A 25,820-nucleotide genomic window follows, 5' to 3' on the forward strand; every position below is an offset into this window, starting at 1 on the left:
AACGAATGAAGCAAGGGCATGAAAAAGTGCCCTACTCAAATCCCAAAAACAGCAATCAAATATCAAAACATAGACAGAAATGTGATAAAAAACAAAGCAGCACAAATTTTGGAAATAACTAACACTCTGCTACTTGTTGTAATCTGGAACGGGTGATTTCAAGAATCTGCTCTACCTTGTATTGAAAATGGATTGGGAGCACTCTCCCAAAAATCAGTGGCACAGTAAACGAAGTTGCAACACTCAAAACAGAAATAACACAGCTATTTTTCAAGCAAACAGAACTATATTTCTTAGTTTTGGTCCAATGTTTTGAGTACAAATAATTTATTTTATCTTTTTTAATCTGACAAAGGCTTATACGACTCAAGTTCAAGGAAGCTTGGCACAAGATATACAGGAAACCACTATAAAAACCACTGACATTCTCAGTTGCTTTCAGCACCTGGTACTTGAAAAAATAAACTATTTAACTGTTTTCTCATCATCATTATTACTCAAAACTGTTAAATAAATGGCAGGAAATAAAATACTTAAGAATATCCAAGGGGCTTGAAAAGGTAACAGTGAAAAGACAGCATAATTATGCAGGAGTGCTAAGAGGTTTCACTAATAACATTCTCTTAAATGAAGTACCTGATCAGACTCTTAATACAAACATACATACTATTGCTGCCCATAGCCTTCCTCATTATTCATGGATTGAATACATCAGTAAACACTGTAGGTATTAAACAAATCTCAGATCATTTCCTAATTCTGCAGTCATATGATGGCCATTTATACTTCCAATTTATCTCCCAATTTTGACAAAATGGTGAATGTCAACTGAACATGTAAAAATGGGTAACATTAGGGAAAAAAAAGTGAAATCATAAAATTACTTCAAGACATTCAGCCCTATATTACATCCTCAAATAAAATACTTTACACTTGTACACAAAAGAGAAAAAAATTATTCTTGGTTTTGTGGAAGCACTAAAATAAGGCTTTGGGTCCATTGTTCTAAGCCTCAAGCCAAATTAAAATGCAGTCTCTGCCCCAGTGAGCTAAGTTAATAATTTGTGTATACTACAAAAGCCTTTGTTGCATTGTTACAACTATTATTCATGGTCAAAACTCTCTAGACACTACCATAACCACATATGCCAAAAATAAATTTGTCAAGGTTAAAACATGTCTCTGATGAGAAGAGACATCATCATATGCTGGTATTTGTAGCATTCTATATTCCTTGTCTTTATGTTAGGATTTGACTGTTACATAGATTCAGCTAATGTCTTTCTACTTGAAGGAAGTCACATCAACTTCCAATTTATTTATTATTATGGCCATTCCACATGAAGAACAACTAATATTAACTGACAGCAAATTAAAGGATAGCCTTTTCTGCTTTTTTTTTTTTTTCTAGAAAAGAACAGCCTTTCCACTAAAATAATTTAACTTCTGCTCTTTACACTGGTAGCTTTCTAAAACAAAAAAAAATAGAAAATATAAAATATTAAACACAAATTGGATCTTCCATATTGTTACAACTTTTTGAAATTTCTAGCTTCATCTACCTAGAAGCTCCCAGGAAGAGACAGATGAATAATGATGTAAAACTGACATGCCAAAAATTTAAAAGTTCACCAAACCACACAGGGACATCTTCATTCAAAATTTGACTGCCCCCAGCTTGCTGCAGCTGACATAAACCAAGATCCCAAGATCACAGTCAAGCAATTTGTTTGGCTTCTCTTACCTCAGACTTAGAGGTCACTCCAGCAAAGTAACCTCACTTCTGCAGGCTTCACTGGATTTGGAGTCATCAGTGTACCTGATAACTAACAACTATTGCGTAAAATTATCCATGGTGAAACAAAACAAAAAATATGGAATACAGACAAAGGAAGCCCAAGAACCTCTTAACAGTAAATCAAAAGGAAACTGCAGCTGGTAAGAAACTGGCAAAGTTTAGTCATAGAACTATATGCTGTTCTTCTGCCCTGGCAAGGGAACACCTTAGGTGAAGGACACATTGTAATGTGTTGCTGTTAAAAACCTAAAGCAAGTTATTCTTGGGTGCCTTAAACACATGTGAAAGTTCTTTCTGTTACTCAAAAACATGTGGAATCCACTTAAGGTACTTGGTGGATCTGGACACACCACTTGAAGAGGTGATCGAAGTGAAAATCATATCAGAGATAAAATCAAAAAGATACAAGAGGTTTAAAAAATACAGCCTTGGGGGAAACATGAATGAACTGACTTCACATAATCCAGGAATAAGAACACTGTAGATGTACATATATTTATATATGCAAAGACTTGCTAGATGCAACGTGGTGATCAACTGCCATAACACCTCACTAACTATATAACCAAAAACCTATCCCTAAATTCAGGTTCTATCTTCCTTATTTAAAATAGAGTTATTTATTTTACTCGTCTCAGTGGGCATGAAAAACTACATAAGCAAGACTGTAGCACATATTGCAAAAATTCTGGTGAATAGAAATTGGAAAAAACATCTGTCAAAACTATCCTAGATATAAGTGAACGAAGGTGAAGGTGTAGACTGGATAAAACTAGTTGAGGTTCCCTTGTGGATACAGATGTAAGATCAATTTCTCCAGCTTAATTTGTATTAGAAGAGTAATTTCCAGACAGTGAGTACCGCATGTTTTAGGGGATGGTCAGGAAGTATGATTTTGTCAAAACAGAGAACAACTTTAAAAAAATTTTTCTCTCACCTTCACTCTAATCCCTCTCAATACAACAGAATTACTACTTATTAAAAAGTAAGGAAATCAAAACCATTTTGGTAATAACAGTGGCTTAATACTAGAAAAAGCCTTAGATTACAATTTTTAAGTTTTTTTTTCCATCAATTTTTATTAGTGAAAGCATTAAATAATTAATAATTAAAAATACCTGTGTTAGCATCATGCAGCATTACATGCATGTTGAATGTAACAAAGGGCATGAGAAACAACATTTAAAAACACTGCATAGTTAAAGCTTATGTTCATAACCAGATTTAGCATTTAAATCTTCAATACTTTGGAAAGACAACAGGACTGATACTTCTTAAGTTCATAAGTTATTTTTGAAAATAGAACAGAAGCCCTCTCACTACCCTTCCCATTAAATTCTCAGGAGTGACAGTGTACTGGAGTACCACAGCTGTGATTCCAGTGGAACTAACCTTATGGTAGCAGCAAAGCAATAATTTTCAAGAAAACTGTACAGCCCCTACAAAATTTATTTGCAGGCATCAGTACTTGGAAATTAACTTAATGACCAGGTTTGATGAAATGTCATCTCACTGTGAAATGAAGGGGTCATCTTGCAAAGTAGCAACCAGGTTGTGCACCAAAACTTTATGAAGCAATGCTTCATATCAAATATATCTAGAGACACTAAACAAGCTTCACAAACTCCACTGACAGATCGACCCACTCTGTGAACATCCTCACCACATAATGCACAGTCTCCCATCAAAGAAATGAAAATAGATGTCGTTTATATAGCAACTCCCTTCATTAAACTACCTCTGGAGAGACCCGTTTCAGAGTTCCATGGAGATAAAGCACAGACTTCGAACATATGCATTAAATGTGAGCAAAAATGCAATTCTCATGCTGGGAGAAAGGAGAATGTTGCGAGAACAAGCCTTTCTTTAGGGAAGTAAATGCCATGTGAAAGTAAGTGGTTTGCATTCTTGAGGACAATATGCAAAAGAGTAAAACAGCTTTGAATAACTTTATGTTTCTGGTGGCAGATGGCTCCCTTTTGGCTGAACAGTAGTAAAGGTTCTTAATCAGGTCTATGAGTACAATAAACCTTCACATCACTGAAAGAGAAGCATCACTCTATTAAAAGCAAGTTCATAAGCAAGTGTTAATCCCCATGCAAAGTAGCATTTATCATTTTTCATGCAAGTGCTCATTCCAAGAGGATTATCACTTCCCCATCTTGCCCTCTGGCTGACTATACAGGGCAGAGAAATTCTTTATTCCATATGGACAGGGAAAGGGAGGTTGGAGGAAGCTGTGATCTCCAGCTTCCAGTTTCACTGTAGCTCCTCCAAGCTGAAAATGTATGTAGACAGGTCAGAAGTGTGTCTGAGTATTCAGCTGGGTGGGCTGATAGGATCTATACTGACTGATACTAACAAAGAGTTATTTCACCCCTTGCCTCCATACACCCATCTTTGTAGTACGGCACATGCTAGTAACTGCTAGACAGCTTCTGGGAAGCCATATCCATATTCTCTTTGAAGAGCAACTGCTGCAACATTGGCCTGTGGTCTTTCCCATTTTCAGCTTGTCTACATACAGGACATTTTATTAAGGCAGACTAAAGTGATTCTATTTAAGTCCCCCAGATATTTAAGCATCACTATGTGGCAAAGATATGTAAGTATATAAATCCACTTGTCTAAGTTTCTGAAATTTGAGTTCCCTTTCCTAACTAGATAAGCACTTTTCTAAAGAACTGATCTTTTAGTTATATAGAGCTTAGAAAAGATCACATTTGAGGTGGAATTATATTAATCACATGATCTTTTTGTTTTCATTTGGGACATAATGCCCTGACATCTATACTTGTCTCTCCTTGCAGAGAGTTACCAACTACATGCAGCTCACCTGGGTGCTCTTATATAACATGCCTACTCATGCAACAATGTATTGTAAGCAAAAATGTACAATGACAGGAGTTCTAGACTAAGTGGTGCATCAAACCCATCACAGAGAGAATCGTAATATTATTTTGTAACATGCCACACATATATAAAGTCAAAAGCGCAACATATAGAAAAACTGCTAATAATGCTGGTAATTTGTATCCACCATCCTTCATAGCTCTTCAGAAATAAATGCTGCAACAAAAACTAGATTACATGAATGACATCTAGTGGACATACCTTTCCATAACAATCAACTTTTCCCAACCAAAACTGACACAAGCTTCACACGGTAAAAACAAGCACCTATTTATGTATATGTATATGTATATGTATATATATATATATATATATGTATATGTATATATATATATATATATATATATATATATATATATATATGCAGGATGATTATGTTAGAAGTCATTGAGCAATACTGATACACAGATTTCTGAGTTCTCTTTCAGACTGTCTAAATATGTTTCAGTTCATAAGTGGCTGCACTCTATAGTAATACAATGAGTATGAAACATACGTTAAGAAAACAAAAAGCAAAGTTCATTCTTCTGCCTTTGATCCAATAAATAGATTAGAAGAAGTTGTGATCCAGCTGCAGTCAATATCTCCTCTACAATCCCACAGATCCTGCTTTCATCACTTTCCAACCAGCTACAACATGAAGAGCCCTCTACTGATCAGGGCTCTGTTAAACTGTTCTTCCCAATAACTAAATTTTACGTGAATATACAAATATATAATATTCAGTAACTTTGTAACATGTTTGCTGTAAATAATACCAGCTAGATCCCTCACCCCAGCAATGAGCAAATGTGGAGGAAACAATTAACAGTATGCATAAAAGACAAATGTCCACCAAATGACATTGAACATGTGTATACATGTACTCCCAACCTAGTTAGAGTTTTTCTCATGTATCCACAGACAAGCAACAGTTAAAATGAGTGTAAATAAATATGTCAGTACAAACACATATTCAAATACATACACAAGAATAGCCTGTGACCCTTCCCAGAATGAGATCAAAAATCAGACTGTCCCAATTGTCAGCTATCTTTCTTTAACAATAATTGTGATTATCCATACCTGTTTTGAAAATTCAAAGTATAAGTGACATTAAAAAATATCTTACAGTCATTGCTTAAAATTAAAGGTGCAGGAGGATTTCCTTCAGGGAAAAAAAAAAAAAACAGTGTTGGGTTTTCAATTAAAAATGTATGTTATTTCAATCTGAATATTCCCTGTGTACAGGTAGAAGCTGTCTGTGTGCATACAAGGTCAGCTTCTTTAAAGTGCTGTCTCTGACAAGAGAGGATATATATGAATGAATTTAAAACTATCTCATATCATACACTGGGAGCATATCTAAAACTGCCCAAGGCAAATCTACTAGACTGGCTTCCAGACAGCTTCTCTGCCAGGAGAGAGGCTTGACAACACACTGAAGGACAATCCCCACAAAATTATCAGTATAATGTTGTCAGGTTGGAATAACTATAATTAATTATTCATCATTTATGAGCTTTCTACAGAGATTGCCACAGATGATTACTATGATTTTTCAATTACTAAAATGGCAAAGAAAAAATCCATACTCCAGTACTTTTTACCAAGCAGAGTGCCAACTCTAGTCCTCTGTATTCACAATAAAACCAAATTTTACATGAAAAGGGCACAGTGGTTAATCTCATCATACTACAGTAGGAATCATCTGAAAAGAAATCTAGTAAGAAAATCTACAAATAGAAAATTGTTCAAAGAGAAAGAAAGAAAGGGGGAAAGTTCTGCAAAGTATATTCTTGTTTTCTTGTTTTACAGAATCCATTATGACACAAGATTTTCTGGTTTCATTCTTTCTTGTGCCTTGTAAAATAAAAACATAAAAGAAGGAGATAGTTAAAAATCAAACCTATGGGTAAGTAGATCAAGGCCACTAAAGTATTGGGTATTCCTCACTGATCATAAAGACATTGATCATAAAGATGGACAACACTTCTTTGGAAATATTATCCATGTAGTGTGATAGAATATGCTTTGTTACTTGAGAACACAAAGTTTCTAGTCAGTTGATCTGTGAATACATTTGATTTTCATTTTTAGTGGTATATATGATTCATTGCTTGGAAGAAAAATATAGGAAAATGGAGCCCCAAGGTAGTGTAAATAGTCCAGATGAGTATTATGTAGATAATGTTCACAGAGTAAGAAGGGTCATCTTGCATTGCCTGAATTTAAAACTTCCCTCTCACAAAAAAGATCTGCATTTTACTGTGTTTCCTGTGCATAAGTTCCATTTTCTCCTAGACTGTGCTAATAAAGAGCAGAAATATTTTCTTCAATTTTAAATTTATTTAAGGAGAATCTCATGTACAAAACAAAACTTTGCAGATAATCAAAGTTCTATTCTTTGTTGTTTTTGATTCCAAGAGTCATTAACTGCAGAAGTATCCAACAAAACCACATAAAGACAGACAAGAAAATGAGTACATATCACCATTCTTGCATGGAATAAGCAGTTTGAAATTTCTAAATGATTGACATTATTCTGCTGTCCTCTTCACTGAAAGAAAAAACAAAGTGACTGAAGTTTTGAGAGATTCTCTTGAGCTGAGTTAGAAAAATTGGTGCACATTGTGCCTTTGTGTGAAAAGCATCTCTGCCACATGAATCAGTTCAGTAATTGAATTTCTCTGTTCCGGTGATGAGACACAAGTGACATGAGTGGAATTTTCTTTGTAAGACTCCTGAACAGTATGAAACTCTATGACCAAAAAGTATGAGATGCAGACGATAAAAATAATGCAGAGATATTTTATCTAAGACTATGCTCATCTTCCTAATACCTCATACCTTTCACTTCCTTGTGAGCTTATACTTTGATTTTCAAAACATATTTAACTGACTTTGACACTGAGATAATTTCCTCACATGAAGGAAATTTTATGCCTAGCACAAGCAGAAGTTGATACTTAAAGTATCTAAGCGAGGCTGTAACAACAAACCATTAGTGTTAGGTCTGATGAGTTACTACAATGCATAGATCAGTCAACAAAAAAATAATTGGTTAAAGTAATTTCTTTACTGTCTCATGTTTTTTAACTTCCATTTAGAATGGCTGTGCCCTTTGCACATTCTGAAAATAAAGTGAACTATACTTGAGAAAACCCTGTGAGTCTTAGGACCAAATATAATATCATATTCATTAGATATCTGCAAGAACTTGGATTCTCAGTTTTCTAGATAGGCGTCCATCATTATGGTCTGAGAGGAAACAACTCTATACCTTTTGCTGAAAGTTTGCCTCTGCCTAGTTGCCCAGGGTGTCTGATGGCAGGGTGACAAGCTGTCACATGAAATATCTTGAAAACATTCCAGTTAGATAGATTTTCTCAGGAGAATGAATTCCAAGTGGTTCAATTGAAAGATGAAAATGTGAATGTCCAGATCTCATGCATGGTACAGGCAAGAGAGCTACATTACTGAAACCACTAGAATGAGGGAAGACCTTATCACCCTAAGTGAAAGACAGTAAGAACTTTACTTTTCAGCACAATTATGTAAACCGGATGCTTTTAAGCCTTGATTTCCTCTGGATAATCATGGAACAGCTGTTGCTAAACAAGGTGTCTCATTATAGAAACTGTTTTTTAAAAAATTGTACTAATTATATTTAAGATACATCCCAGAACTCAAGGTTTGTGTTTTAACACTTCAAACCAAGCAAACTGGGATCTGATTACATTAACTGTCACAGGAGTGACCTATTCAAGCTACATTGCTCTGATCAAACAGCAGATATTCTCAAAGTAGGTAATTTCTAATTAAGGTTTCAGGACTAAAAAATGTATTTCTGATTTTGGCTGATAAGAATCTAGAATACTTCATCTTTGTGGCACATTGCAAATTTCACCTCCATTGAAAATCTGTGGTAAACCTTTACAGTTAGTTTTACAGGAACCATGGGAAACATTACATACTCAAAAGATGTTCACATCCTTTTCTTTGGCTTCTGGTAATGAACAGAGAGAACTGAAAATTCAGACATTTCAGAGGATCATGTCATAAAGTCAGTACATTGTCAACACATGAGAAAAACTTTAAGAATATGAACACCCTTGCACACCAACTTAACATCTCAGACCAGACCAAAAACAGATTTTCAAAGATGCTAGTAATTTCAGAGAGGAGAAAACCCATCTTCCTTCCCATTAATGCTTAATTTTTACACTTTTAAATACAAAAGAAGTAATAAAGGTCAATCTAGAGAACACAGAGACAAATTATGCTGCTAGTGTTTCAGTCAAGAAGCAATAGGGAAAATCAGTGAAATTACAAAGATACAGTCAAAGGTAAATTTAACCTTGTAAATTTAAAAAAATAGAGCCATTTGCAAAGATATTTTGAACAAATTTATTCTGGTGAAGCTCAATAAAATAAAAACTACCATAGTATTCAATATAGAACACTTATTGTAACAATTGTAAGCAGAAAAAGTACTTTTTATGTATAGTTTTAGGATGCATTTAACAGGGTTTTTTTATTATTTTGATCAATGCTCTAGTGTGACTCTGATCAGACATCTCTCACACTGAAAAATGATGTAAGTTATTTTGATTATGCCTTTTTAATAAAAGGATCTCATGTTTGCCCAATCCTCTATGATTTAACATAACCTGACACTTTTTACAGGACTGCATGCTCTGTATCACTGCATAATCTATTACCTGTATAAACACTCAAAATACAGCAAAAGAAAAGAAAATAAAGGACATGTGAAAAAACAACCAACAGTTTTCTACCACCTAATTGTTCTGAAATATATAGAAATTCAATTTTCTGAAATGTGTTTTTCATTATTTGAATAAATTGTACTGCACTTGCATAAAATATCTTGTAACAAAAAAAAATTTATAAAGATTAGTGTAAGTCTTTAGCTTAGCAAGCATATTCGGTAAGAAGAATAAGGAATGAAAGTCAGGTTTCAGAGATCTGTTCTATATTACAAATTACTGTATTACAAATGAGCTCTATGAAAACCTGTAAAACCAGTACAATAGTAACAGTGAGGGTTAAGTCAAGTTTATTAATAACTTTTCAATCTAAGTATAGCTTAGATTAGTAAAAAAAAAAAAAACCTCTAAAACCCAAAATATTCTTATGGTTACAATCAGAATTGCAACAATGGTAGCTGATGTAATGTTAGGCCATAAGCACATACACACACAACTCCATCCATAAAAAATCCACTTTAATTATTGGCTTATGAACAGGAAAATTCAGATTAAATTTGTTTATAATATTGGGGCAATACTTCTAATACCTACTACAGAAACAGCACACAGAAACACAGGAACCATAATTTTATTAGGATATTTTTCCAAAAAAATTTTACTTTCACAATGACTAATAAAGATTAAATAAAAATACAGCTAAAACCATTTCCTAGACCTAAAGAGCTGTCTATGAAAACAGAAACAAAGGATACTCAATATATGGTTTTCATTTTGACTGTGTAAAAACAAAGGCCAAAAGGACATAAAAGAACACAAGTTTCAGTTACTCAGCCAAATGCCACATGATGAAGATAAAATGCTTTGTTTAGTCAGGTTTTTGGGTTTGCTTATACAAACTTCAGATACTTCAGATCTGTTTTATACTTTCAACATACTAAAGTTCCAAAGGCTTGCACCAAAAGGTCACATCATAGAAACACAGCAGAGTGTAAATACTTGGTTACTCTGGGTCATGAGAGCTTGTTCTAGAAAACACACCCGTACTGCTACACCAGTAGCACTGCAGACAAGAATACTGCAGGACTAAACCAGCTCTTGCAGAAAGAGCCACAACACCTCCCCATTGGTCTCAGTCAATTTGCCATTTGTTGTAGCTAATTCATAACAAGACAGTTGATTGTGCAGTAGTACAAATATTGGAAAAAGTCTCCTAGGTGAAGTAGACTTAGTCCTTACAAAACCAGATCTTTTTGGTTTTAGACCTGAGGATGTCTGGCTGTTACTAGCTAGTGAAAGAGTTCTACATAATAGTGGAAAATTTTTGCTTCAGATTTTATGGTCACAAGCAGCAAATCTTTCAATTATTATCACCATAATCTTAACCTCTGGGAAGACTATACACTAAATTTCCCTCCCTTTCTCCAAAAAGAAAGGAGAGGGTAAATATACTCAGCAGTGTTTAGGTGCAGCTCTCCCAAACAAATTCTGGAAACTGCCCCTCTAAAGACTTAAGGGACTCTGGACATAAATTAAGAAATACAGGCTCTGCCTAGCTAGATGCAAACTTGACTGCTTAAGAAATGGCAAAAAATATGAAACAAAGAATAGATTTTTTTTTTTTAATTAAATATATGCTCAAGTTTCTGTAAGATCTAACCACCATATAAGAACACAAACTGAACAGCTAGAAAAGAACAAAATTTGTTGTTTACTAGAAGAGTTTACCGTACTGGTCAAAAGTAAGATAAAACTTGAAGTGAGATTTTTTTCCCTGTGTTTTTTTATATCATGAAGGTCATGTATTTTAAGGAATGTCAACCCTTCATTAGATGCAGCAGAGTATGAATTCTGCTGAGGAAATCTGAGTTCTGTTTAATTCCTTTTATCAACCTGTTGTCTCACTCAGGTGGTGATTTGTAGCAAAATCAATAGAAAATTACAAATAGGTAACACTGCCAGATTATCTTGGTCATTTAGATTGTAGACTCACAAGATAAAACCACCAACATTCAGAGGGAAAAAAATGAAAGATATCAGTTTATAACTGGTATGAAATGGAAGTCAGGTAACTCTTAAAAAAAGGTTTCTCTGTTAGGTGAAAACCAATCAAGCCATCATGCTAGCTTTAAAGTCATCCAGTTTCAGCAAACACCTTTGATCTATTTCAGTGTTCTGTTACTAATCTACTGGTGATGAAGAAATATGCGAAATACAGAAATGACAATAAACAACAGAACCTTGTCATACCTCTACACAGACACACTACAGACTACAGATCATGGGAAAAGTCGATTCTCAATCTCGTAATACACAAAATAATGAATTCCAAGGGGAAAAAGCCCTTATGCTTTCTGCTTACCTGATATGGAACAATACTTCCATGAGCAGTACCCCAGCGTTTTCCTTCAATTTTGCAATTAAGGTAATTAGCTGCTACATGAGTGAGACATGCAACCTGAAAATTGAAAAAAAGTGTAGTATTCAGGAAAGCTGAAACTTCATTGACAATTTCTCCGAGATTTCTTTCTACATGCTTTAGATACATAAGTTAACATATTTATGTCATAAAAGTATCCTTTAGACATTATATATAAATTAATACATTCCCTGTAACACCAGTAATGCTGGACACAAATAGCATTAAACTACCCTGAGAGATAAGAGAGTGTTACCCTAAATATTTTGCAGAATAGTCAGCTGCAGCAGTGTCTTGTCTGAAGTCTAGTGGGAAGCATGATGCATTTGTGGGATAGAACTCACCATTTCCTGAACCTCAATCCCATGCTTAAATCACAAAGACTTTTTCCTCTATTACAAGATTATCTTTTCGTTTTCTTCTATACTTCTCATTTTACATGTCCAAGCTATGGAAAATATTTCTGAATACTTCAGCTCCCCACATGTTCTGTAATATTAATTAAGTCATGGGCCTTGATAAATCATCTGTCATTAGAAGATAAGGAGAGATTTAGCAAGTTATTAGTCAGACATAGCTGAAAAAATATGGTCTTTGAAGAAAATACAGCATAGTAACTTAGGAATCAGAATGTGAGAGTATAAATATATATATATATATATTGTAAGTATGATTATATCTTAGAAAAAAGAAATGAAATTTGTGATGCAGTAATGCATGAAAATCAGTGGTTCTGTTATAATCCACGGCAGATTCCTTATTCTTTATTCTTGGAGGGAATACAGTGTGTGATGATATCTGAAGCCAAGTAACACAATTAAGCATTCCAGTTACCATGGAAGGTTATCACTCATTCATCAGACATAATGTATTTTTGTTATTCTGTTAACTATCTGCACGAGTAAGTGCAAGTGCCTGCCTCAACAGTAGACCATGCGAACAATTTTTTTCCAAAAAATATTATTTTCTTCATATTTCTCCCATTAGATGAAAGACATTTGCTTTGATAATCAAACTGTTTATACCTATTAATCAGTCTAGTCTACAACAAAACATGCAATTAATTCAGAGTCCACCATTCATATTCCAATATGTTAATTATATCAGAATTGCCAGGAATCAAAAGCCATTTCTTTTTCTTATTCTTTCTCCATATATTCTGAAAAGAAAATGTGAATGTGTCACATTTAAAGAAAATATTTAACTGTAAATCATGCATGCAGTGATTTAGTACAGCAGAAAAACTAAGAAAATATAAATAAGTGTCTAACTACTGACAAAAACTGTATTTGCATATACTAACTAGAAACACTAACTAGAAATAGTTCTTTATTCCTGAGTACTGTTGGAAAACATTTTGTAGCTGGATTTCAGGTCCAGCTCTTTATAACCCAGTGTCACTTCATTTGGCTAAAATGTTGAACCATGTCTGCTCTTTGATCCCCAGGAAAATCTCAGTAGTTAAGGAAATTGAGCTAGACGTATCTAGAAAGAATTCTTTTCCTAGTCTGCACCTTTTCTCAGCAATATAGAATGAAACACCATGATTATAGAGAGAGTTAATGAGTTACAAGGGTGTGTCATTTATTAGTAGCACATAGCCTTGACCCACCATTCCTGCCATTTTTCACTTTGGGGTCATACTCCATAGTGATACTTTCTCTACCACAGCCAATGGCTCTGCAGTGATGATGTTATATTATCCATTAGATATTCTTCTGTATTTGTATGCCACACTACATAGCTGACACATTACACACAAATTTCATTGACAGGTGAGATGCATCCATTGCAACCAGCTTTTACTTCTAAAGACCAGGAATATGCATTTAACTTTCCACATTTTCCATACAGGAAATGCCATATCAAACTTAACTCTGGGAAGGCGATAGTAAATTTAAACCTAGTGAAACAGAAATCCCAAAATATTGATATTGAATGTAATTGAGCCAAGATTTCATGCTATCCATTTTTTCCTACAGTCTATGCTATAGAATTTGGAATTGGAGCTTCATGAACAGAATTCTTCACAAAAACACTTTTATCCCTAAAAATATACCTTCTTAACACAGTGTTGCAAATTGCTTCAGCTTCCTTGATGGGATGAATGTAATATTTTCAGTAATGGAAAAAAAAACCACTCATCTAGATTTCTCCAAAGCATTTGTTCAGAGTACACTAAGAAAAAAGGTATTAAAACTTAATGCTCACTAGATATTGATATTTGACCTCTAAAGCACCTGCTTCACACTTGTTTCAGTAGCAAGAGACCGAAAATGCAGGGAAATCAGAGCTTAGTAAAGATGGTGATGTTGGAACTAACAGTTGCTCGGACTATATCCAGGTCTCAGTTCAACGTGGTACTTAATATGAAGAATAATTCCACTTCAGTCAATGTACTGACCACTTGCTTGAATATATATGGCTATGTAGACTATAAAACTGGTTTGCTTATTTTCATTTTTTCAATAAATCATGAAGGAATAAAGATTTTGTCTTCCTCTGACTTTCTCTGATTTGAGTACCTTATTCACTGTCAAATTAGCCAGACAAAATTAATTATTAGCAGTAGTCGTAGTATCATCACCAAACAATAAGCTTATATAGACCAAAATAAAGTAAATATATCAGTGTTTTGTGTTTTATGTGAAAATACACCATTGAGTGAACTCTGTGGCCTTTTGCCATATTCATAATAACTTTCTGACAAGTTCAGCAAACTTAAAGACGATTCTATTTCTACTGTCCCATGAAACTTTCCCCTGCCATGCCTTTCCCTTTCCTCTCTTCCTGGCTCAGTTCATTATCTTTGGTCTTTCCAAAGATTTAGTCCCACTAAAAAGGCACTGTCCAAAAAAACCTTTCAGCATATACAATTTATGTAATTGATAAAGAACACAAAGAATTGCTCTACCTATATCTTACAACTGTTAAGAAAACTGCTGAACTACAAGCATAAAAAAGATATCCCAAATAAATATTTTCATAGACATTATATCCTTTAGAAAAAATGTTTGTAACAGTGTAAGCCTATTTGTTAAAACTCCCCTGTAATTCAAGACTCAGGACCTCACTGATAGAGACACTTCTTGCAGTAGAAACATTTATAATACAATCAATCTCTCAAACTGGAGTTTGGGTACATCTGTATGACATATTCAGCTAAGTATTTTTAAAATCTATACTTAAAACTCCTTTCCTGAAACCTCATAGACCCATTTCTTTTCTCCTTTAATTAAGAAATAATCCTCAAAAGTAACCTTTGAACTTAGAACATTAAAGCAGATGTAATGTAATGATACAGACATCTCTGTATTCATTTGCTTGTAGAGACAGATCTATGCACTGTAAATACGCATTATCAAATATCTACAGATAAGCGTTTCTTTATTTCACATCAGTAAAGGGAACACATATTTCAACATTCCTTTCTAATGTTACTGTTGATGGCCAAATCCCATATTTGTGTAACAGACTTACTTAAATCAGAACAAAAAGAGAGCTGCATTAAGGTCTGAAAAGTTATGCTCAGATTATGATGAAATCAGACAGATGGGAAACAAGATATTAAAAGCCACAAGGTCAGCAGACAAAGAAAAGAGACAGAATTTCAAAAGATTTTTTTCCAACATAGCACATCAAACATCATTTATTACAATGAGTTTGTTGAGTCAATCAATCATTTACATGCAATTACAACAAGTGTATATGAATAACAAAAGAAGACAGGTAACTAGAAAAAGAAAATAACATTTTAATTATATTCTTTACTTTCTTCTCCCTCCAATTTTGTCTGCTGTCTTGCCACATATCTTAACAATGCTTTGACTTGAAGCCAAGTAAATTTATTTCTGTCTCATTCTTTGTGTGCTCTTTCTTAAAGCAAGCATGTGGACTTATTAACTTTGAGACCCAGGCATTTTACACTGACATAGGTAACTTATTTTATGCTATGCTACAGAAATAGTAACAAAATTATTAATTTACAGTTTTGTAGGGAAAAAAAAATCATTCTAGACAATTCCATGGCCTTCTGTTGCACGGAGACCAATAATCTTCCATTTACACCTTTTCCATAGTTCTGGGGACATATTTAAAAAATCTTTACATGAGAAAAATTTGAACATAAGACCACAATCTACATTTGGTGCACACTATAAAAGGTCTCTTAAAATCACTGATCCTATGCTAGTATTTACCTAATTACTGGTTTGTGTTTTCCCTAATAAGTATTTTTACACTGGTAACATTTAAGTTTGACTCATTTTGCTTTTGCAGTTATTCCCTATTGTCCTTATAGAAGCTGCTTCCATGTACATGAGTATCAAGTGACTCTCAGCTCTTGCTCCTGGAGTCATTTTTTCATTATCCAAAAACCCAAAAACCCCACATCAAAACCCAAAACTTCTACCAGGGAACTCCCAGGCTTCCAACAAATTATACAATTCTTAAGCATCAACCCAACTGTTTCAGGATGTGGCACTATACCACAATGAATGGTGGTGTTCTATCAGTTTTTACACAGGGAATTTCATTTCAAACTCCTTCAAGAATTAACTGGGCAGCAGAAACTACAGCCTTATGCAGAGGCAAAAGAGCTGTCACAATTCAAGGCAGCCCATCATGCAGGGGTCCAGCAGGAAACCACAGCATTCCCACGTGCTATCAACAAACATCACCTTACATTCAGGCTTGTAAGGGCTGCCCATCTAGCCCGAAGTTGAGAGATCTGCAGAAGCTAAAAATCAGTTCAAGAGTGGCATGCACCTTTAGGCAGGGCAGGCATTCCCATCTGCAAGTACACAGCAAAGCCACTGCACACAAATGAGCAAGATTCTACTGCTTCATCTGTGGTGTCCCTGCATCAAAACAGCAGGTCTGGCCTGCAAAAGTTAACTAAAAAAAGTAAAACTACTATCATGTAGGCCAAGGCTTAATACTATTAAAGAGAATTTTTGAACAATGTCTGTGGCCATGTTATGAACACTGTCCTCCCGTAAAAAGGATTTTCTACTCAGCGACACTGATTTCTCTTAATGAAAAATTCCAGGAAATTATCATTAATCCACCCTTCACAAAAGAAAACTCCTGGCACTGAAGTACCCATTAATGGCATAATCCTGGCCACAACTATAATCTTGTTAAGATAAAATCACATCTTTAATGACAAATAACTAGAATTTTAAGATAGGTATTCTATAGAGTTCTGTTCTTGTACCTTCTAACCAGACACTTAGGCTGGTGTAGAATTCCATGCCAGCAATCGCATGCAGCATGGGGGATTTGCTGATTCAAGTTAGCCACCTGACCAATAGTACACAGCAAATCACAGTCACACAAAAGATGTGCTAGAAGGTGTTAATTGAACCAGAAACAATAAAAACCTCCAAACCAGGAAATAAGAAAATAAGAGGTAATGTATTTGAATAACTTCCCTAGAATATGAATTCCCAGATGTTAAAATAGATTAAATGAGCAAAGAGATTTTAAGGTACACAGTTATATAAATACTTTTTCTGCCTGAAAATGATGTCTGATAACATCTTTTTAGACTACATAGAGAAACTGAGACATCTTCAAAAACACAATGCATTTGCATCACAGGGAACTGCTATGTTCAGTGAAATGAAACAACAAAAAAGAAGTGATCTACAAATTATTTTTAATGAGCCATTTAGAGCTTATAAAAGACCAGAATAGATGCTTCCCATAGCATGGAGATCAACTCCTGATTAAGATTCAATTAGCATTTACAATAGCAAAAACTAATGCAACTAACAGATTAAGGACTTGCAATTTCAAAAGTATGTTTCAAGAGTAAGTACATGTTAAATGGACTCCTATATCGCCTCAGTCTCCAATTAAACCGGCAAACAAACAAACAAAAAAAAAAATAAACTTCTACACACTCAGATGAATTTTAGGTGGAGGACGAAAAATAAAAATCCTGACCATAGAAGCTCTTAGACAGCACTAGCATTAAAGAGAAAAATGAAAACCAAAAAATATTTCTTAAAAAATATATTTCTTTTAAATGAGCTCCAGTTGAAGAAAGACACATTCTAAACGAAAGAATAAATTTCATTTTCTTGATTATGATAAAATACTAGTCTTTTTTTTTTCTGAAAGCATAAAGAAAGATACTATTTCAGCTTCATAATTACAAAGGAATGTCACTAAGGAAACTGTTACTTAAAAAAAAAAAAACATTAAGGTGAGTATTAAGGCTAAAAATACCAAAAACACAAAGAACTCCAAAATTAGGTGCAAAATCCAAAAACTGAAGGCACAGAGTTTCTAATGAAGAAAAGAAAAAAAGGAAAAAAATACCAAAAAAGCCTATCAGTGGATTTTCCCGTAACATGATCCTGGAAACAGATGAATCATTTTTAAAGTAACTTTGAAAACAAATCCCTTTTCTTTTCCATGACATGGAAAAATCAGCCAAAACAGTTAAAGCTTTGGCAGTGTTCTTACAAATGAAATCAGATGTTGATAACAGACAACTTTAGCTGCACATTTCTACAATTATTTTCTTAAGACTTTATTCTCTCTGAAGAAAGACTATATATGCATTGAAATATTAAATGCATTGTGTTCTATATTTCAGACAGCTTTACCAAGTCCAGGCAAAATTAAACTGACAAAGATTTTTTTCTGCTATTGTATACAGGTTTCTCTAACGCTGTAATACATTGTGTGTATTGTTTTCCTAGAGCTAAATGATGGTGAGAATAGGGTTAAGTATTCATGGGTAAGAATCAAGGTTAACAGGGCAGATATCCTAGTGGCAGTCTCATAGATTGCCCAACCAGGATATAAGGAAGATCGAATATTCTACAAGCAACTGGCAGAAGTCTCACAGTTGCTATCCTTGTTCTCATGAGGGACTTCAACATACTAGATGTCTTGAAAATACAACACAACAAAGAGGCAATAGTCTAGGAGTCTGGACTGTGTGAAAGATGACTTTCTGATGCACTTGGTGAGAGCCAGCTAGGGAAAGAGCCCTCTGGACTTGTTGTTTGTGAACAGAGAGGAAATTATGGGTGGGGGTGGAAGGCTGTCTTGAGCATAGCAACCATGAAATGATAGAATTTTTAATTCTTGCCGAAGGAAGGAGAGTACAGTTAGCTTGGAACTCCAGAGGGAAGACTTTGGCCTGTTTAGGAGATTGGTTGAGAGAGTGCCTTGGGAAGAAGTCCTGTAGGACAAAGGAATCTAGAAAGGCTGCATATTCTACAGGAAGGAACACCTAAAGGTTCAGTCATAGGATCATCATGCCACATGTACCTGACAACAAGGAGATCAGGCCCAGACAGTATAGGTTTATGAACGGCAGGTCCTACTTGACCAACCTGATCTTCTATGGCAAGGTAACTCACTAAGTGGATGAGGGAAATGCCGCGCTCCTGTCCCAGATCCCTTTTTGCCCCGGCTAGCTTCCCGATGGGGCGAGAGGGGCAGGTGAAACACCCTCCGCTGGACCCGGCAGGGCTTTGGAGGGTGCTTCGTGGGTTCGGAAAGCGCTGCTGAATCCCGCGGCGTGATAAGGAAGAGAGACTCTTGCTAGGCTAAGTCCAAAGGTTACTGCAGCCCAACCGGGGCCAACAACACTTGAACAGTCCTGCTAGCAAGAGCACCTGCAAGGTGCTTGCAGCATGTTATAAACTGAGAGGGAGGGGAACCAGTCAACCAGTGGGAGTGGGCTAGGGAGTGGCTCTTGTATGGGGTGACACATATGGGACCCTATGAGGGATGGACGTGGGAGGGGCCCCAGGCCCCTGTCCAATCACCCGGCACCCAGGATGGAAGCTTCTAGGTGTATGGGAAGGGATACCGAGTGACTGACAGGGTGCCTGGGAGGGGGCAAGGGAATGACTAGGCACTTTAGGGAAGGATTGACAGATGGGGTAAGGCGGAAAAACTAGGGACAAACCAAGTGGAACATGGGGGTACATAGGAACAAACCATTACATAATAAAACCTGTACTAACACAACTCCACAGGGAAAAGCTATAGATATTGTCTATCAGTACAGTCTATCTGGACTTCAGTAAAGCCTTTGACATTTTCTCACAGTCTTCTGCTCATGGCTTGAATGGGTGTACTCTTCACTGGATAAAAAAACTTGGTAGGTGGCTGGGCCTAGAGTGGTGGTGAATGGTGCTACACCCAGCTGGTCATTAGGTCCACAGGGCTCAGGATTTGGTCCAGTTCTGTCCAACATCTTTAACAACACACTGGACAAGGGAACAGAATGCAGCCTCGGTCGGTTTTCAGACATCACTAAGTTGGGCAGCAGTGTTGATCTGCTGGAGTGTAGGAAGGCTCTGCAGAGGGACCTGGACAGGTTGAATTAATGGGCCAAAGTCACTGGTATGAGGTTCAACAAGAAGTGCTGGATCCTGCACAACAGGATCACAACAACCCTAGGCAGTGCTACAGGCTGGGTACAGACTGGCTGGAAAGCTGGCCAGCAGAAAAGGACCTGGGGGTGCTGGTTGACAGCAGCTGAACATGAGCCAGCGTGTGCCCAGGTGGCCAAGAAGGACAGTGGCATCCTGGCCTCTACCGGAACAGTGTGTCCAACAGGACCAGGGCAGTGCTCTATAATGAGAACTGGTGCAGCCTCAAATCCTGTGTTCAGTTTTGAGCCCCTCACTACCAGAAAGATATTGAGGTGCTGAAGCATGTCCAGAGAACGGCAGTGAAGCTGGTGAAGGATCTGGAACACAAGTCTTATAAGAAGCAGCTGTGGGAGCTTGAATTGCTCAGACTGGAGAAAAGGAGGTTCAGAGATGACCCTTATTGCTCTCTACCACTTCTTGAAAGGAGGCTGTAGTGAAGTGGGAGAGCCAGTCTCTTCTCCCAGGCAACAAGTGATAGGACAAGAGGAAAAGGCCTCTAAACCCAGGAGGTTTAGATTAGATAATAGGAAAAAAAAATTCACAGAAAAGGTTGTCAGCCATTGCACCAAGCTGCCCAGGGAAGTGGTGCATTGCTGGGTCTGGGAGTATTTAAAATATGTGGCACTTAAGGACATGCTTTAGTGGTGGACTTGGCAGTGATGAATTACTTGGTGATCTTAAAGTTCCTTTCCAACCTAAATGATTCTTTTCTATTCTAAAAATAATAGCTATATTTGATGACTGAGAATGGAAACAAAAAAGCATAAAAATATGATAAAGACAAACAAATTTTGCCCATAAAAATTTAATCACCTGTGAAGACAGGCATCAGAATAGCAATATTTATTCTTGTTTGCAATTGTGTAGTATCCAGAGGCTCCAAACTGAATTTTATATACCCTTTGTGAAGGATATTATTTTTTTATTTAAATAGTAATAAGGATGCCTATCTATGGAAAGCTGTCAACATCCAAAACATGCTGTATTAAGGCACTTTTCACTTTTGATCTTATGATAGGAACAATGCCATTTACAATGAAAATATGCATACATCTAACAATCTATATCACTCATCTTTTTGCTCTCCATGTTTGCTCTCCACATAGTGAACAAATGCAAAAATAAAATATAATAGTAATTTCAACAGCTTGTGCTGCATCAGTGCAAACAGGTAGATTTTAGACATTTCATTTGATACCCTGGAAGGCATGTAAAGAAATAAGTCATATCTATTTGGTAGTGTGAGAAATGTGCAAATGTTGTCTGCCTATTATCACAGTGAAATCTCCCATTCATTACAGTATTACCAGCAGAACAACAATGGCTTTAGTTCTAACACTGAAAATCTCAATTCACTGTCCATTAAGTACTTAATGGTGCTAATGGTGCTAATGCACTACAGGGATGTCACAAGAAACAAATCCATGCAATTGAATGAAATGTTTGAAATAGGATGTTTCACAAGATATAATTTCTGTGCCTCTGCAGCATTAAGCAATGCCCATAACGCTCTTTTGAGTATTTTAATGCTGTTCACATTGCAGATGTAGTTCATTTTCTAAGCTGTTACACAGCATGCAAGTCAGAGAAATGTGGTCCAAGGTTCTATTTCACTTGAGTATTGCCAATAAGTCTGGAGTCAAAACATGGCACTTGTACATAATGCTTTTTAAATAGTGGCAACATTGTAAATTATACTCTGAAGAAGGAATTTATTCTTTAATCAATCTACAAAAAGTATGTCAGTAGTATCACAAAAAAACCAAAATGTTTTATCACAGAGGAAACTAGAACAAAAATAACTTCAAATATGTTTATCAGAGAAATCTAGTACTACCAAATTCATTCAAAGCAAGGCAAGGGATTTTTACAAATAACCCCAGGGTAGTGGAGGAAGGAAAATAACTTGTCAAATCACTCGCAATCCTCTATCACCAATCCTTGTTAACTGGAGCAGTTCCAGCTGACTGGAAATTAGTAAATATAAAGGATGTAGCTGAAGGATGATTCAGGGAATAGCTCTGTCAGCCTGACTGACCTCAGTTCTGACCAAGGTTATGGAAGAGCTCATCCTGAGTGCCATTATATGGCACATGCAGGACAATCAGGGCATCAAGCCCAGCCAGCATGCATTTAGGAAAGGCAGATTCTGCTTGAATCTTATCTTATTCTATGACCAAATGACTCACTGAGTAGATGAGGGAAAGGCAGTGGATGTACTCTATCTAGACTTCAGTAAAGCATTTGACAGAGTCTCCCACAGCATCCTCCTAGATCTCCTAGATGGGTGAATATCTCAATTAATAAAAACCTGGCTGGATGGCCAGGCTTGCAGTGTTATGGTGAATGGAACTAAATCCACTTGGTGATGGATCACTACTGGTGCTCCCCAGGGCTCAGTTTTGGGGCTGGTTCCTGTTTAACATCTTTTTTGATGATCTGGACCTGGGGATTCAGGGCATCCTCAGTAAATTTGCAGAAAACACTAAGCTGGGTGGGAGTGTTGATCTGCTCAAGAGTAGGAAGGCTCTGCAGGGAAATCTGAACAAGCTCAATCAGTGGGCTGAGGACAACATGATGAGGACAAAAGGGAAGTGCTGGGTCCTGTACCCAAGTCCCAGCAAGACCATGCAACCCTACAAGCTTGGGGAGGAGTGGCTCAAGAGCTGTTCAGCAGCAAGGGGCCTGGGGGTGCTCAGTATGAGCCAGCAGTGTGCCCAGGTGGCCAAGATCAATGGCATCCTGGCCTGTGTGAAGAACAGGGTGGCCAGCAGGACCAGGGCAGAGATCACCCTCCTGTACTCGGCACTGGTGAGGCCACACCTCGAGTACTTTGTTCAGTTCTGGGTCTTTCACCTTAAAAAGAATATTGAGGTGCTGGAGCATGGCCAAAGAAGGGCAACAAGGTTTGTGAAAGGTCTGGAAAACATGTCTTATGAGGAATGGCTGAGAGAGCTGGGGTTGTTATTCTCAAGAAGAGAGGGCTCAGGAGGGACCTCATTGCTCTATCTTTCAACCTGAAAGGAGGTTGTAGTGAGGTGGGAACTGGTCTTTTCTCCTGTGCCTGCAGAGAGGGGACCAGCTGAAATGGCCTTAAGCAAAGATAGGGGAGATTCAGATACTAGGAAAAAGAATTTCAGCATTAGGGTGGTCAGGCATTGGAATAGGTTGCCCAGGGTGGAGCCACCATCCCTGGAGATGTGTAAGAGGTGGCTGGCTCTGGATGATGTGATTTAGTGGTTTAAGGGTTCTGGGTAGTTCTGAGTTGACAACTGGACTTTATGATCTTAAGGGTCTCTTTCAACCTTGATTATTTTATGACTTTTATACAGTTTAATGGATACCTGTTTTAGAAGTCCTAAACTAGAGTCTGAACATATTTTTCATAGCTTTTACTATAACATATTAAGTAATAAGTTATGACTTTTGGCCTAATCACATGTCACTTCTCTAAAGAGTTTGCAGTCTAACTGATTAGTCACAACAGATAATGAATAGAGAAACAATACTGTGCTGAATATAAAGAGAAATTCTGGCAGCAGGACCTCATTAGACCAAAGTAAGTTATTATTTCAAATGTGTTTCAGCATCATCCTTTACTCTTTTTTAAAAAATAAATTTTAATCTACAAAGAAATTTTAATGAGAGTTTCCTGAAGTAATCAAAGCAGTGTTGAAACCTTAGCTAGAGTTCTATCACCATACCCAAAAATGCCACACTTATTAAGGTTTATTAGATTTCCAGAGGTTCAGCAGCATGTAAAAATCAGCTGTCTTGTTAACTTAAAATTTTCCATTACATAAAACTAAAACCTCTCCCATCAAGTTACAACCCATTTACTTGTTATTTGCATTAAAAAATGGAACACAAGGTGTTGAAAGGCTTTATCCTAGTTTGATGAATTCATAGAATGACTTCAGAAACTTCTGTGATTTTAGAGGGGTAGGTGAGATTTTGGGGTACACTAAATGTGTTTATTCTGGTAGTAGTTGCTTAAATCATTCCCCTTTCTTTTCATTTACCCACATTATCCTTCTAATACTCAGCATGATTCTGAAATCTGATCTGCTGGTAATAAACATCTTGATTCTATTTCCAAGATTACACCCTTATTTAAAGGTCATCTAAATTAAAAACTCATTAAAAGAAATGTCTTCCTTTGTCTTCAAACTCTCTCCCCTACCCACTCCAGGCACTTTCTTCAGGCACTCTTTTTTCTGCAGGCACTCTCCACTTCTTTCTTTTTTTTTTTAGTAAAAAAGGAGCATATTTTTTCTATCTCCTTTCTAGTCTTTCTCTAATTAATGACAGAGGTAGATCAACATAGGAAAATGAAGCTGCAACTCATTCAGGCTTGATTTCTTTAGCACAAGAACAATGGTAGCAAAGACAAAAAGACAGAGAATTTACAGTTAGGTAGCATTTAAAGAAGAAATTCCCTAGCAATTTGAATATGTATTCTGTTTACAGAGTAAAGAAAGTTTCTAAATAAAACCAAGACCCAATTGGAGGATGTTCTTCCAATGACTGCATAACTAATCATTAGAAATCATAACACAAATTCCACAGAGGCCAATATTAAATTGAGTTACTGTCATGGGTGTATGGTCTTCTGGTCTATTCAATCAAATTCTGGCTGCTTAAAACCCAGAGGGATAAATTCTGTTCTTAGTTATACAGCTGTCCTCAATGGAAATGGTCAAGAATACATGCCAAGAAGTGTTTAAAGTGTAGTATATGCTTAAAGAAATGTTCATATTAATTCAGAATTTGTTATTTTTCCATATTAGAGCTATACAGTGAAAAAAAAAAATGACATCTCCATACAGCATATGCTCAATTTTTTATTATGATGGAGTTTAAGAATACTATGTTTTGCAAAGATGATGCTTTATAAGCTTGTAAAAAACCCATTTATTCAAACCATACCCCAAAACAAGACAACTGTGTAACAGTTCTCATAGCTGGTATCCAAAATCACCAGAAGCAATAGCCTCTAAAAAAGAATATTTTCTTTTGTTATTTTGGTATTCATTCAACTCATAACTCTCAGCAAGTGGAGAAGCAACAAGATACAGTCAAGACACCTGAGCAGTATTTAAGTTCCAAGACTGATATTTCCACCCAGCTTACTGCTCAGAGATTTTATGATGCCTTGTATGTCCTATAGGCAGTATGCAACTGTTACCAGTTTCACCTATACTCAATAATTGCCAAAAAGCATGCCACGAAAGCCCTGAATAGATAGCACTGAAAGCACCTTAAATAGATAAGCCTTAAACAGAATCATCATAGGAAAATGTGAGGCAGAAACAAAAACTAATAGCTTCTAACCCTTATCATGCCCTCAGTAAACTAGCTGTTTAATTAAGAACAAAAACGAAATAAAGAAAATAATTTATACCAACTTTCTAGGTTTTTCTAGAGTAATTTCAACATTTTAAGAAAATATTTGCTATGGCAAATACAAACTAAAACATAGTAATTAGAAGCAGAGAAATGTCTGATGAATAATCATATTATACAAACAATATTAACCATATTTTTCTCTTTGTGGAATATGGGAAAAA

At 36.1% G+C, this 25,820-nt stretch overlaps 1 protein-coding gene across 4 annotated transcripts in view; it reads right to left on the minus strand.

Annotated features, from left to right (window-relative positions):
• The window catches only part of SUGCT (succinyl-CoA:glutarate-CoA transferase), a 392,399-nt gene that overhangs the window by 313,472 nt on the left and 53,107 nt on the right, over positions 1-25,820 (minus strand). For all 4 annotated transcript variants that reach the window (XM_085570470.1, XM_031503930.3, XM_085570478.1 and 1 more), the window contains exon 9: positions 11,783-11,878. In XM_085570470.1, coding sequence (XP_085426596.1) covers positions 11,783-11,878 — 96 coding nt within the window. The remainder of the gene's footprint in view (positions 1-11,782; positions 11,879-25,820) is intronic.

The sequence above is a fragment of the Lonchura striata genome, chromosome 2, assembly GCF_050655825.1.
Source record: "Lonchura striata isolate lonStrDom1 chromosome 2, ASM5065582v1, whole genome shotgun sequence".
NCBI lineage: Eukaryota > Metazoa > Chordata > Aves > Passeriformes > Estrildidae > Lonchura > Lonchura striata.